The 13,625-nt window shown below is 43.4% G+C and overlaps 4 protein-coding genes across 4 annotated transcripts; all 4 read right to left on the minus strand.

Moving 5' to 3' along the window:
* Positions 1–709: 709 nt before the first annotated feature.
* V2V93DRAFT_405678 (uncharacterized protein) lies at positions 710–2,366 on the minus strand. Its single transcript, XM_066912656.1, has 2 exons — positions 1,681–2,366; positions 710–1,598 (listed from the first exon to the last, which is right to left on the minus strand). Exons 1-2 carry the CDS (start codon positions 1,983–1,985, stop codon positions 1,205–1,207), a joined length of 699 nt encoding a protein of 232 aa, XP_066765311.1. The 5' UTR covers positions 1,986–2,366; the 3' UTR covers positions 710–1,204.
* A 674-nt stretch (positions 2,367–3,040) lies between these two features.
* On the minus strand, positions 3,041–6,604 carry V2V93DRAFT_370767 (uncharacterized protein). The gene is made up of 4 exons (XM_066910354.1): positions 6,008–6,604; positions 5,817–5,908; positions 5,044–5,706; positions 3,041–4,987 (listed from the first exon to the last, which is right to left on the minus strand). Exons 1-4 carry the CDS (start codon positions 6,210–6,212, stop codon positions 3,503–3,505), a joined length of 2,445 nt encoding a protein of 814 aa, XP_066765312.1. The 5' UTR covers positions 6,213–6,604; the 3' UTR covers positions 3,041–3,502.
* A 2,028-nt stretch (positions 6,605–8,632) lies between these two features.
* On the minus strand, positions 8,633–11,114 carry V2V93DRAFT_370774 (uncharacterized protein). Its single transcript, XM_066910355.1, has 2 exons — positions 9,866–11,114; positions 8,633–9,808 (listed from the first exon to the last, which is right to left on the minus strand). Exons 1-2 carry the CDS (start codon positions 10,928–10,930, stop codon positions 8,756–8,758), a joined length of 2,118 nt encoding a protein of 705 aa, XP_066765313.1. The 5' UTR covers positions 10,931–11,114; the 3' UTR covers positions 8,633–8,755.
* Positions 11,115–11,500: 386 nt separating this feature from the next.
* On the minus strand, positions 11,501–13,427 carry V2V93DRAFT_370777 (uncharacterized protein). The gene is made up of 3 exons (XM_066910356.1): positions 13,246–13,427; positions 13,066–13,178; positions 11,501–12,793 (listed from the first exon to the last, which is right to left on the minus strand). Exons 1-3 carry the CDS (start codon positions 13,291–13,293, stop codon positions 11,941–11,943), a joined length of 1,014 nt encoding a protein of 337 aa, XP_066765314.1. The 5' UTR covers positions 13,294–13,427; the 3' UTR covers positions 11,501–11,940.
* Positions 13,428–13,625: the final 198 nt, after the last annotated feature.

Consider the following 13,625-nt stretch of genomic DNA (forward strand, 5'->3'; position numbering starts at 1 on the left):
CAGGCAGCCACTCTTAATCTAATATATTTGCCTACCCTAGAATAAATAGCAATATGCAATAAATAGCAGCAAATAGGTAGCAAGTAATAAAGACTGTAATGTCAACAACGTGCGCAAAAGAGATCGCGCTTTTCTGTACTGCATTCATCTAGTCTATTCCCTTAATAAAATCAATCCAAGGTAATCTCACTAGTGGAAGCTCTAAACCCAGACTTAAAGCTTCAGCCGATCTTTTATGTCTTAATGGACATGTTGCTTGGCAAATGATTCTTTGAACCATATTGATAAGCCAATGATAAGGAGCAAATACTGATAAATGAAGTTATGAACCAGTGTCGTCAAAAGTGGATTATATGGTAGATGCTACGACCGAGTATAGGACATACATGGACATATAGTCTACAACAGAGAGATAAGAGTATTTCAGCCATAGAACAGCAGCAACTAAAGATTTACACAAGTAAGAAATACTGACGTTATTAGAAAAAGCAATCTGACTTTTTCCAACAGAAAGAGTAGATGAAATAGAAAAAAAGAAAGGCCGGAGCGGTCATCAGACCAGGGTTGCTAGCGATAAGCAGGCATGCGCTCATTTCTATAAGATTTCGCCTACGAAAGGATCCAAACGAGAGGTCACAACTTCATTAATTAGTAATTTGGTGAGCACATTATCGCTTTTCTTGCGCCTTGACCGGTTCATTCATCAGATGGGTGGTGAAACGGAGGCCAGTCTAGTCAATCTCTGGTCTGCTAATTTGTGCTCCTACACTCAACTTGGCTATAGGCAATTTACATTACGAAATGATAGTGCAATGGTCATTTAGAAGACTGTTGAGATAACTCTAAAGATGCCATGTGTATGCTACATAAGGCATAGGCATAAATCATTGTACTTGCAGTCAACACAGAGATCTAACGCACCCCGGAAAACTGTGGTTTTTTAAATGCCAATGAACAATCTTTTGCATTGTTTCACGCAGTTATGATAATGATACTCAATAAATCACGAATAAACAATGATCTAGTAGAAAACTGTGGAAGCCAGTCAGCGATCGTACATGATCAAAACTCGTTTAGAGTAATCTTAAACAGGCTATCAAGCCAAAGCAGATCTTTTAAAGTTTAATAGATGCCCCACAACGTACAAAGCCGAATTTATTGAACCATGTATTTAATTCAATTTCACTACTACCGACAAGCCGGACTAGTTACTTCTTCGTCGTCCACGGGAAGTTAGTAGTAATCCCGAAATATTAGGCAAGATCTCAATATTTGGAAACACCCTTAACGCTGGCTCGACTTCATTCTTTAAGAACCATTCAATTTTGCACACAAGATCCCTAACTTGGGCAAATGACAACGTAGAACTTGGCGATGCTACAGAGTCGATATAGTTGTTTAAAGAATCATAACTAGACTCTGTGACTTGTATGATTTGTATTGTTTTGTCGGATTCAGTTGTTGTGTTGCGTAATACTTTGGAGTGGCGGCGAGTAACGGTGAAACTTGATACTCGGCCCCATAGTTCAAGTTTATCTAGCTGCAGCTGCACCAGACGCACCTGCAGCAGTGGAAACTTGTCCTTTCTGTAGCTTTCCCTGCAAGAGAATGTTAGAAGAGGATCTTAATTTTCTTTGTTTTTTTTCTTTCGCGGTAAAACAATCGAATGCTCAAAATTACCTTTGATAATGACGACGGCAGATGGTGACCCAGACAATCTCAGGGATGGCTAATGTCTGCCGTTTATTGCGGCCAAAAATATGCGATACCACTTTTCGCGTGGGAGTACTAGCAGAAGAAGACACGTGAGCTAAGTGGCTAGAGCAGAAGCATTCTGTGGGTGTCGCGCAAAGTTCTGGAGGCGGGATAGGGCTAGTGCTTGGAGCGGGAGGCGAGATGAAGAAGGCTTTGGACGTAGGTGAGCGTATTGGGTCGACATCGACGTCATTAATAATGTCTGTGATGCGAATGATATGAGCATGCATTTATTATGAATTCGGGAATTTGTAGAGGAGTAGGAAGAAGGATGAAGATGAGGATGGAGAAAGAGCAAGGAGGGACATGCTGAGATATATCTATACATTGCTACCCGGGCGACAGCATGAGAATCAGAGCAAGCGGGGCACATCCACTCTTTTTTTTTTTTGTTTCTTATTTCTTTTTTAAGCAGCCAGTATGCAAAAGGAATCTGGTACCGCGAGAATTATGTGACTTAAAGATGATGGACTCAGGAGATCAGACGAGGTTACAGAGTTCTGAGGCAGCCTCATCTTGCCAGCTGCATCTTCCGGCTGCAGCCTTTATGCAATGTTACCCTTATCAGCAGTCTTGATGCTTATAAACACCTAAATAGGGGCATTCCAAGAAGTAATGTACCCCTTTTTTTCTACTATTACTACCGTTAGCTGCTATTGCTGCCGTTAACTGCCATGGGTTCTTAATATTGACATTTTCCTGTCATCTGTCTTGTATATGTCAAAAATTCTAGATTTTCATATTTTAACGGCTGCGGTCCCTCGAATTACAGATATATTGTGGGAATGCGGCTTTGCATTGATTGCAACATTCAAGTGTCTAGTAGGTATAGATACTTTTGTAGAATATTTTGGTGAAGCTGCATACAAATAGATTTCAAAATGGACGTCCAACTATTGCTAATAAAGCATAAATGAGCATCGGGCGTGTAAATGCAACTCAATTGCCCACTGACTATCCCTATTCATTTATGCTCAAATGTTATTCAAACTCTGTATTTACCACTCTTAATCATACATATCCTTGGTTATAGGTCTGCTAGACTTTACTAAAGTACTAGAGTCATATCTTTGTAACTCATATAACATATTTGTTCTAGTATAGAAATATATTAAACTGCTAGGTACAGCTCAGCAACCCCTATTATTTTTATTCTCGTTGGGCTGCGCTACACTTTTGAGAAGCTTAAAATGTAAGCCAAAACATGCACGCCGCTGATCGGCATCTTGCATGATGTTTGTATAGTTCCAAGGCTTTGGCTTTAGTCTATATCTTTTATTTGTTTGGGTAGATTAATTCATATTACTTCAGATTACTGTGTAATTGATGTTTTGTTGTTCCTCTTTTTGTTCGAGTTTTGCGGTATCATGTTGAAGAAACGTTATCCAACTCGATTAGCAATCGAAGACTCAAATATGGCCTTGATCGTGCTCATTCACTCTTCTGTGTTTGATTTCAGCTGTTATTGTCATCTCTTATAAACTTCCCTCTGCTGTCGCGAGATCGACATGCACCCGCATGAATATACTGCATGCTAAAAACACTAACACAAGTCTCAGAAATCTGATCTTTTCATGTAAATCCATCCCATTCATATCTATAAAACTCCGCAATCACATTCTTATAACATGACCATTCTTAACATAATACAACCTAATAATACGATCTTGATACATTTCAATACTCATTTCAAATTTCAATCATCTTAAATCATAGTCGGTGTTGTTGAGTTGAGTTGCTGCTGCCGCTACCGCCGCCGCGCCAGCAGTTCAACATCGGCAATCACAAAACAGCACACAACTCTCCCAATCGTCTCCACAATCTTCGCAATCATAGCGTCCGCGCGTTTTTCCACATCTAGTCTTCCTGCTTCGTTCATCGACGCATCCATACCTTTGGTAATTCGACTGCATGCGCTAGTTTGTATAGATAACGCGTGTTCAAAAAGAATCGCGAGCACTTGCACGTACTTTGAGAATGGTCCTGACAACACATCTTCACGAATCTGCATACTAACACGTGATGTCTCTTTGTCCATGACATTCACCATTCCATTAGGTACACCAATCTGACTAGGAGACGAAGGAGTAGGTTCGACAGATGAAGCCGCTATGCTTATTGGTGAACCAGCTGCTTGCACATCCAAGTTGCTGCTTGATCGCGAACTGAGCAGACCTCGCCATCCCGTTCCTGGACTACGGGTCTTTGTCTCTGATTTATTTGTCTTTGCTGGTCTTTTTCCATACAAGTCGTACATAGACTGCTCATTTGCTCTTGGCTCTCGTCTCTTTGGCAGCGGTGTCGAAGACGACAGCGAAGATGACCGAACTGTCGCTGGAGATTTGACTTTCAAATGGCGAAGCTGACTTGAACTTTTAGATAAATGCATCTCGACAGTCTTCAAAACACTCTGGATCTTTTCCAATCGCGCCATTGAAGGTTCACTATCGAATCTTAGCATTTCGACAATAACTAGCTGGCTACACACAATCTTGTCTACCATGTCCGGCAATACAACATCCGTTACCAAGAATAATTCAGGAGATAGACGTAAAGATGGTGGAGAGATCAGCCCTCCAGTTGGACTCGTCAGTGCGTTGTGTATCTTCTCTATTTGCCAGAAAGAGCGTTCCTTGGCGTTAGTTGGTAGTTTTTCAATTACTTCCGGTTGCTCGAAGAGTAGAACAGGTGAATCGATAATGTTGGTCGTAGAGGTGACCGAATCTTCTCCAGATGGTGACTGTAGATAACGTATGGACTGTCCTGATTGATGAGATTCTCCCATGTCGGAATAAGCTGACGATGAACTTGACTCTCTGACCACTCTGAGCGCAGGAAGTCGTCTTGGTGTGAAAGACTGTGTAGGAGACTGTGTAGGAGACTGTGTAGGAGACGGGGTAGGAGACATGCTAGAAGCCTGTGTAGAAGGCAGCGAGACGCGGAAGGGCGAGCGAGGAGATTGAGGTGTCGGCGTCGATGGTGAGCGAGGAAAAAGAAAAAGTGAGGATAGTGGTACTGGTGTGGTTGATATTGACGGATCAGCTTTTGAGATGATCTCTGCCGCGGGTTGCAATTGCAGTGATTTATTTTTCATTGATGTTGCTTCCGTTATCGATTCAAAAGCTGGATCTGAGATCCTTGCATCGGACATTGGATTCTGAAATAATTGGACATTCGGCCATTCGTTGCTTGCCACCATATTCTCTTCTTCAAGATTCAACTCACGCAGCATCTGCACAAATTAGCATCGCGTATTATATAGAAAATTTCAAACATCTTTTAGTTTACCTTCAAAGGCGAGGTACTACTCGTGGCAATACTCTGTTGATCGTCGTCATCCTCGTCATGTGAAAGACTACCGCCGGACGATGAATACCGCTTGTGCGCATCTCGGCCATCTAAGGTTTGATTTCCCATCACAGCAACAGGCGGGTGACTAAAACCAGCTTTAGCCATTTCAATCTCGAGATCAAACTCATTCAGTATATCTTGGGTTGGCAAACTTTCCAAGTTGCCAGTTTTTTCATTATATTCTCTGTCGTGCTGGTTAAGGTACTGTAGCACCGACTGTGAATCGGAAATCTCACGCCGCTGGGGCAGGTCAATTGGGTAAACTAGCTTCTCGACTTCTGCCTCGCGCAAAGAAATATCGCTTTGATCACTTGACAATGATCTGGTATCATCATAATTTTGTGAGGAACTAGTAGCCGAATTTCTCCGCGATGAGTTATACTTCACAGGAGACGACGACAAAATGCCAGTATCGGTATGCTTTCGGCGCCATTTTACGTCTTTGTCAACTCTCGATTCTAGACTAGACCTAGATGAGTTATTTGCTGAGCGTTGATATACTGCTGCTTTTGAATTGGCGGTTAATTGTTTGCGTTGCCGGCTTATATCTGAAGAGCAGAGGATGTCAAGTTCTCCAATGCGATGCGCGTATACGTTGAGCTATGACCCATTGTTAGATAATCCCCCGACACTTTTTTTTATGAATAAAAGAATAAAAAATAAAATAAAAATGACTCAAATAAATAAACAAAAAAGAAGGTATACCATACAATTTTGCGTAGTCGTTCGCGTTCAGATGAGTTGTTAGATCGCTCAAGGAAAAGCTGTAGAAGGCGACAAGCTTCGATATATGATAACCGAGCTGCGCAGAACTCCCACGTCAGCTCCAACACAACGTCTCGGCACTCCAACCCAAAATCTTAGGGCCGTCGCCACCACCAAAATAAAATGATGGACTTACCTTTTTGAACGTCCGGTTGACTGTCAAGAGCAACGGCATCGTTAGCGCAGCGCAGGGCTTCCATTAATAATTTGCGATTAGAACGGTCATTAGGAGATGCTGTGGGTGAGACGGAGATAGGAGATGATGGAGGTTGCAGAGATGCGTCTGTTAGGATATTGGGTATTTTAGAGAATTGTGCGAGAATCGAGGCATCGGAAGCCATTGGGCGCGTGTCTTTGCGTTTCTGCAATTGGTTTTTTTAAAGAGATGACAAATGGTATGTGGGATAGGATAAGAGGAGAGAATATGCGGAGAAAGAGGACGGAGACTGGAGAGAAAGCAGCAGGAGTCGCAGCGCTTTTAAAGAAGTCCTACGAATATATCCGACGCAGGTGCAAATGGCAAGCGACCGCATAGGCAAGAAGAAGCGGTCGCGCAAGCAGGTACAGAAGTCTGTATTGATTTTTCCTGCAGTCTATAACGAAATGAGGGATGAGCCGCAGAGAACCGCCGATAGTGAGTCGGTTTCAGGGGTCACAAGTGAACTCAATTGGGTACTAAGAGTGCTAAAGATTAGCCTTAACTTTTGTTTATCAGGAACAACACGCTTCTGAGTGCCATAAGCAGCTGAGGACCTTCGAACAGACTGCGTGGGAGGTTGATATAAGCGACTGGAAAGCGAGATTTCATGAAAGATCATGCATGTAGTGACTTGCATTAGTGACTTGAACTACGTCTGCATCCGCAGCCCATTATGTCGTAGGTCTGTCTCGTCTTGTCTTTAGTGAGTCGTCTAGTCTTTCATCTCGTCTCGTTGTTCAAGCCGCTCATTTCCCATGCCGAAAAAAATGTCTTACAAGCACAAACCTTTGAATCTCCTCGGTCATACGTACGGTGCGACAGTGACAATAATTGAAAATTGAAAGAAGGCTGCGGAAAAAGCTTATGCTTAAGTCACATGGATTAATCCGAAAGCGCAAGCTTATTTCTGTGTCTAGCTGAAGCAAGATAAAAGCTTCCTGATAGTCCCGAAGTCTGATTCTCATTTGGCAGTGTTTCTTATGCTCTGAATCTTGTTGATTAGAGTATATTCAAAATATTCGAGAGGTTATTCTCAAACCAGTCAGAACAAGAGAATAGTATCCGATTACAAGCAGTTACAGAAGAGCCCATCAATCAATTGTTTTGCTCACAGGGTTTCCAGATACTGTAACTAGAAAAAATACAAGCTCCGAAAACAAGCCACATCTTTTTCCAAAAATTTTCGTCAAAAAAGCAAAGAGACACAGGCATCAAAATTTTGAACTGCCGTATAAAAGTATGTAAAAGTAATAGAAAAGTAAAAGGCACGACTCACACTGAACTCAAGCGTATTTTATCTTCAATTTAAACCAGTGTCGTTTTCTTGCCCATGTCGACTTTCTCAGGCGTCTTTTGCTATCGAATACGGCTGCCTTTGTAACTTTGGCATTCGCAAAAATCAGTCAATTAGATTTTTGATTTTTGTCTATACTTATACTTCTTTTAAAAATCGTTAATAGATCTCACGTTGCCACAGTATTAGGGCGCCGTCATTGCGGAGCTTGCTCGCCTCTACTTACTCAATCTTCCCACCCTTTCCTCCTTCGCGATCAGCAACTAACTGAGCCGCTGTTTGTATTATATATATATTATATTAGTGTGCTGATTAATTTCCAAAATCTCGTAATTTATTCTGTTTAATCATCAAGGAATATATTCAATAAATGCAATTCGACACGAATTGCCTCTTACTTCATATCTTTCCTGATCAATATAAACACTCAACCCCCTTACATCAGATGGGTCTCATAGAATCGATTTTTCTTTCGCATCGGTCGACTTCGATTGTCGTGCTCTTAATATGAGTGTCAACAAGCCGGTTGAACTCCATTGAACTACATTTTGGCTTATTACAATTTAATATATACACTTTATTCACGACTTTGGCTTGCCTCGTTGTAAATCTTATACTCTCTTTCTTTTCTGTCTGTATTATTGTGCCTGGTAACAAGATTCTGACCTCTGATCACAGCCCAAACAGAGATCCTCACAATTTCTACACCGAAATGTAAAACCAAGTGTATGAACTTAGTTAAGGATAAAGACGCCCTCATCTCATCAGACTAATCATATTGTCACACATCACACTTTCGGAGATCTATTATTTTTAAAAAAAGAAATAGTCTAGAAGTCAATGCCTTGCTTTTTATATTAGATTCAGTTTCCAAAAGCATGTAATGGATTCACAGCCGTCTTTTATTCACAATCTCCAATAAACAGAAAAGTCTAGATTACCGTATCTTTATACATCTTTGCTATCATAATATCAACAAGTGACTACATACAAACTCACCTTCGACGACTATCTGCCATCCCTAGCTCAAACCAATTTTCGACGGGCAATAGGAATGGTATGAGATAGGGCTCATCTGATTCGTGCAAAAACGCACTTTTACGCCTTGTTTTGTTTTCAATTGACTTTGAACGGGGGCGTTAGCTAAAAGGCTAATTTGTAGCATGATATTGTGGTTTAGGGATTCTTGGATTATTATATTATGTCGCGCGCTGCCTATAAAAATGTATCATAACAAATTAACTCAAACTCAAGCCAAGTCAAGTTAAGCCACAGTTATATATATCACTTGTCAAAAGACTTTTTAAGTAATTATAATATACAATTCACAACCAAAAAAAAAGATAAAGATAAAAATAAAAATGGAAACAAACAAACATTAAAATATAAGTCTAATTCTCTCCAGTTACAGTCCTTGCACGCTTCCGCTCAGGCTCGACGTCACTCTCTGATTCGTCTTCGGCAATCTCATTCTCAATAAGTGCAGTCACTTCAGTGAATTTATCAATCATCAGCTCATTCATGTTCTCAGTAGTAGTCTTCACTACATTTCCAAACCGCTTCTTGGGTCCCTTGGCAGCTGCCACCGACCCACTTGATCCCGGACCCGATCCACCTGGTGCAACAGGCGCTTCGTAGGTATAAATCCGCGAATTCTTATGATACCAGTCGATTATAAACTCATCCATTATCGGCATTATAGCATGCAACGCATGCTTTCCCGCAAAGGTAATACTGGTGCGCACCCGGCCTCGAACTTCGCGGTGTCCTAAAAGGTAAACTACCCCAGCCGCCGCATCACCGACGCTCAAAAACACAAAAATTTTTGCGTCTGAAAGTTCAAGATAGTTGTCCCATACGTATATACACAAGTCTTGAATCGCCGCCTGAGGGTTTAATCCGTCTTCATCCTGGTCAGTGTAGAGTTCCGGGGCGTTGATATCAAGCACACCGTATCCCTGTGCGCGCGCCCACTGTACATATTTCACGGCTCCATCAAGCAAAAAACTCTCATGCAGCGAAATCTTGCCCGTCACCGAATCCGGCTCTGTCCACACTTGCGGCGCGTCATGCACGATCACAACAACTTTCTTTGCAGATTGAAATCCAGGTGAGCATAGCACTTGCTCATCAAACGATCGAGACACGCGATCGCGAAAAATCGGAAGCGAAGTCATCGAACAGCTAGTAAACAGCTGCACGGACTGGTACCGTCTAATAACATCATGCAGTCTCTCGGCCGCAGGTGCTCCTGGTAAATCTCTAACCATCCGCCCAATCTTCATGCATTTCCAATATTTTGCTTGACACTTTATCACGCTATCTACTGTTTGAACGGCATCGTTTTGCGCATAAACATTAGTTAGTGGAATCGGCGCATCGCCTACAAGTACCTTCGTTACTCCGAGTGCAGAAGTCGCGATCGAATCAAGATTATATCCACCCTGTAGCCGGTTAGCAACTTCACCTTCATCTTCATTCTCTCATATATTATTATTTACCTCCAAAACCACTGCAAGCTTGCCAGATGCAAGAGATTTCAGCATATGCGTCATGTGTCCATACGCCGCCGGCGAGACAAAGCATTCACCGAGCTCATCACCTGGCGCGGCATCAAATCCTGATGACAAAATGACAAGATCTGGATTAAACTCCTGGGCGATAGGCATCACAACCCTTTGAAATGCATAAATATAGTCACCATCCTGCATACCACCTCTAGGCCAGGGAATATTGACGGTTCGCCCTTCTCCGGCGCCTTCGCCGCACTTGTCGTAGTTTGCAAATGTCGTTCCTGGATAGAATTTTCCACCATCGTAGCGATGTAAAGAGATATAGAGAACGTTGGGATCATTATAAAATGCTCGCTGGGTGCCGTTGCCATGATGAATATCCCAATCGAGAATCAAAATCTTTTTAATCTGCTCGGGGTACTCCTTCAAAATAACCCGCGACGCAACAGCAACATTGTTAAACATACAAAAGCCAGCCGGCTTGCCCGGATCAGCATGGTGGCCCGGCGGTCGCACAACAGCGATTGCGTTCTTGACCTTTTGCTCAACTACAGCTTTACAGGTATCAATCACGCCTCCGCAACTAAGCTTTGCGCAAAACCACGAATCATTGTTAAAATACACTGAGTCACCATATTTGGTTTCGTCAAGTAATTCCTCGTTCGACATCGTCGCCGTACGCTTGATGAATTCCCAGTGCTCGTTACTATGCGTGAGCGTAACTTCCTCTTTCGTGGCCTCGCGCGCAGGCACAAGTTGCATCAACGTCGACTCAATCAGCGCGGCTCCACTCGCACCGTTCAGGGGGACAAGACCCGCTTCAGCTAGAGCTTTATAAATCCGATACACGCGTCGGGGATCCTCCGGATGCGGATCCGTATAATCTGACTGGCTGTTGACCACTTTGGCGTGATATCTCATACGTACATCGTAGCAGAGTCCGGTCTTGAGTGCCACGAATGGAAGTGGGTTACTTGGAGTTGGTTTTAACTGTAGAGCGCCATTTCCGCCATTGGTAGTCACTGTCAATGTACCATTTGTCGATGCTGCCATCACTCTTGTGTTTAGGTATTATGCTCGTCTCTGCAATCTCAAGCTAGTTTCACCGCAATTCTAAATAAAAATAAAAAATGAATCCTGAGTAGTCTGCGCTATTGAATCTACTAAACCCCGATAATAAAAGAATACTAGTTAGCTTCCATGGTCTGCTTTTTAGATATGTACAATTGGAGACGAGATCATCTCCATCCTCACGAGGACCGAAAGGCACACGCGCACACAAACTCACCTCAACCCGCACACGCGCAGAACGCCACCTCAGCAGACTATATTCAGCAAAACAAAAAATGAATCAAAAGATAAAACAGCCAGTAGCTGCTGCTGCGGAAAAAAAGAAAGGTGCGTAGCTGCTGTTTTTTGACGATTAAGGGTGAAATGCAGAAGATAGAAACAGGTAAAGAGGGACCGGGCCCAAAATAGTTTAGTTGATTGTATTAGGTCATGCAGTTGCCGCACCCTGAACTCTGTGCTTCCTTCAGATAAAATCAAGCTTAGCCTCCTCACCAAGCACTGCTGTAATAATATTTGATCATCCTAACTTCTCTTGCTCTACAATTTCACGACATTTAAGATTAAGAGTATTTATTCACCCCACTAATTTAGATAGAAAAGAGTAGTACAAATCACAGGCATCTATGATCTGCCGGCAGATCAGGATATTGCGACCTCAGACAACAAAAAAGAAAAGAGAGTCATTACTTTTATATTTCAGCGGCACGCAAGCCTTTGTGACAAGTTAGATATAAGTATAGAGAGGAGAGAATCGAAAGAAATAACTAAAGAATAAACAGTCATTTCGTAGGGCCGCAATACAATAAATAGACTGCACAAAACACCCACAGATTTATCATCTTTAATCAGCCCTTTATTTTATAACAAGACTCTCAAAGCCCAACCAAAAAAAAAAAGCTATAAGCTGACAATGAAAAGAAAATAAACAAATCTGTGGCTATGATGTGCAGACTACCGACATCCATCCTGAAACTTGAGATTCAAGAAATAAATTAGGCGCTGGCGTCAACACCAGCAATGTAGACAAGCAAGTCAACAACACGAGCAGAGTATCCGAACTCGTTATCGTACCACGAAACAAGCTTGACAAACTTGTCGTTCAAGGCAATACCAGCCTTGGCGTCAAAGATCGAGGAGTGGGTGTCACCAACGAAGTCCTGCGAGACAACATCGTCCTCGGTGTAGCCAACAATTCCCTTGTAGTCAGACTCAGAGGCCTTCTTGATGACGGCCTTGATCTCTTCGTAGGAAGCAGACTTCTCGAGACGAACAGTCAAGTCAACAACCGAGACGTCGGTGGTAGGGACACGCATCGACATACCGGTGAGCTTACCGTTGAGCGAAGGAATAACCTTGCCGACAGCCTTGGCAGCACCAGTCGACGAAGGAATGATATTGCCAGAGGCGGTACGGCCACCACGCCAGTCCTTGTGCGAGGGACCATCGACAGTCTTCTGGGTGGCAGTGATGGAGTGGACAGTAGTCATGAGACCCTCAACGATGCCAAAGTTGTCGTTGACAATCTTGGCAAGGGGTGCAAGGCAGTTGGTGGTGCACGAGGCGTTGGAGATGACCTCATACTCAGACTTGTAGGCGTCAAGGTTGACTCCGCAGACGAACATGGGAGCATCAGCAGACGGAGCCGAGATGACGACCTTCTTAGCGCCACCGGCCAAATGAGCCTTGGCCTTGTCAGTGGTGGTGAAGACACCGGTGGACTCGACGACGTAGTCGGCACCAACGGAGCCCCATGGGATGGCAGCGGGGTCACGCTCACCGAAGACCTTGACCTTGTGGCCAGAAATGACGAGGTAGTCTCCCTCAGCCTCGACGGTGCCCTTGAAACTGTAGTAGAGAAAATGCGTCAGTAGAAATTCAGCAGAACGCAGAACAGCATAAACTGATTCTGATCTCGCTGATCAATCAGCAAGAAACTCTATGCATGCAGATCTGCTCTATCAATATGGCGCAAACATTACTTAAGCTCATCAATGCCAAATATTGTTGAAGAGCAGAAACCAACAGTCATACAAAATATTGCAATTGGAAGCGACGCTCAATTGGAGTTTTGCAAGTTCTGAAAGACAAATAGGATAGGAAAAAGAGGCGCTACATACCGACCGTGGGTCGAATCGTACTTGAACATGTACGCGGCATAGTCGGGGGTGATGAAAGGATCGTTGACGGCAACGATCTCAACGTCATCACGGAGGAGAGCGTTTCTGAAAACCTAAGCGCGAAGAAATAAAGGGTTAGAGTGGAATAGACTCCGCAAGGAGAAAAGGAGGGGCACATACGATGCGGCCAATTCTGCCGAATCCGTTGATTCCAACCTTGGTAACCATTGTGAATGAGATAAGAGTTCTTAAGAAAAAGAGTTGAGGGCAAGAGTGTGAGAGACTAGAGTCGTGGAGAAAAGAAGAGAAAAGGAAGAAGGAGGGAGGAGCGCTAGACTAAATACATGGCTGACGGACGCTGCGGAAGCATGGAGCGCGCAGAGTGAGATCATGTGCACCGCCACACATCACCCATCACCGAGGCGTAGCCCTCTCAAACCACCCAGAAGGAGCCCCCGCCGCACCGCCGCACCGCCGCACGCGTCGCCAGACGGCCGTCGTTTGGACGGAGAGCCGACCGCAGACCATCGTCGGATTTAGCGGGGTCTCTAAACCGGATA

The sequence above is a fragment of the Kockiozyma suomiensis genome (assembly GCF_038497685.1).
Source record: "Kockiozyma suomiensis strain NRRL Y-17356 unplaced genomic scaffold V2V93scaffold_8, whole genome shotgun sequence".
In the NCBI taxonomy this organism is placed as follows: Eukaryota; Fungi; Ascomycota; class Lipomycetes; order Lipomycetales; family Lipomycetaceae; genus Kockiozyma; species Kockiozyma suomiensis.

Excerpts from the sequence above, each read along its gene's own strand:
- V2V93DRAFT_405678 (XM_066912656.1), bottom strand. The coding sequence starts at position 1,985 with ATGCATGCTCATATCATTCGCATCACAGACATTATTAATGACGTCGAT. Across the intron at positions 1,599-1,680 it reads TGCCGTCGTCATTATCAAAG|GGAAAGCTACAGAAAGGACA; the intron begins GTAATTTTGAGC and ends ATTCTCTTGCAG.
- V2V93DRAFT_370767 (XM_066910354.1), bottom strand. The coding sequence starts at position 6,212 with ATGGCTTCCGATGCCTCGATTCTCGCACAATTCTCTAAAATACCCAAT. Across the intron at positions 5,707-5,816 it reads GCGAACGACTACGCAAAATT|CTCAACGTATACGCGCATCG; the intron begins GTATGGTATACC and ends AATGGGTCATAG. Across the intron at positions 4,988-5,043 it reads GTAGTACCTCGCCTTTGAAG|ATGCTGCGTGAGTTGAATCT; the intron begins GTAAACTAAAAG and ends TAATTTGTGCAG.
- V2V93DRAFT_370774 (XM_066910355.1), bottom strand. The coding sequence starts at position 10,930 with ATGGCAGCATCGACAAATGGTACATTGACAGTGACTACCAATGGCGGA. Across the intron at positions 9,809-9,865 it reads AGCTTGCAGTGGTTTTGGAG|GGTGGATATAATCTTGATTC; the intron begins GTAAATAATAAT and ends AACCGGCTACAG.
- V2V93DRAFT_370777 (XM_066910356.1), bottom strand. The coding sequence starts at position 13,293 with ATGGTTACCAAGGTTGGAATCAACGGATTCGGCAGAATTGGCCGCATC. Across the intron at positions 13,179-13,245 it reads TCGGCAGAATTGGCCGCATC|GTTTTCAGAAACGCTCTCCT; the intron begins GTATGTGCCCCT and ends CTTCGCGCTTAG. Across the intron at positions 12,794-13,065 it reads TACGATTCGACCCACGGTCG|TTTCAAGGGCACCGTCGAGG; the intron begins GTATGTAGCGCC and ends TCTCTACTACAG.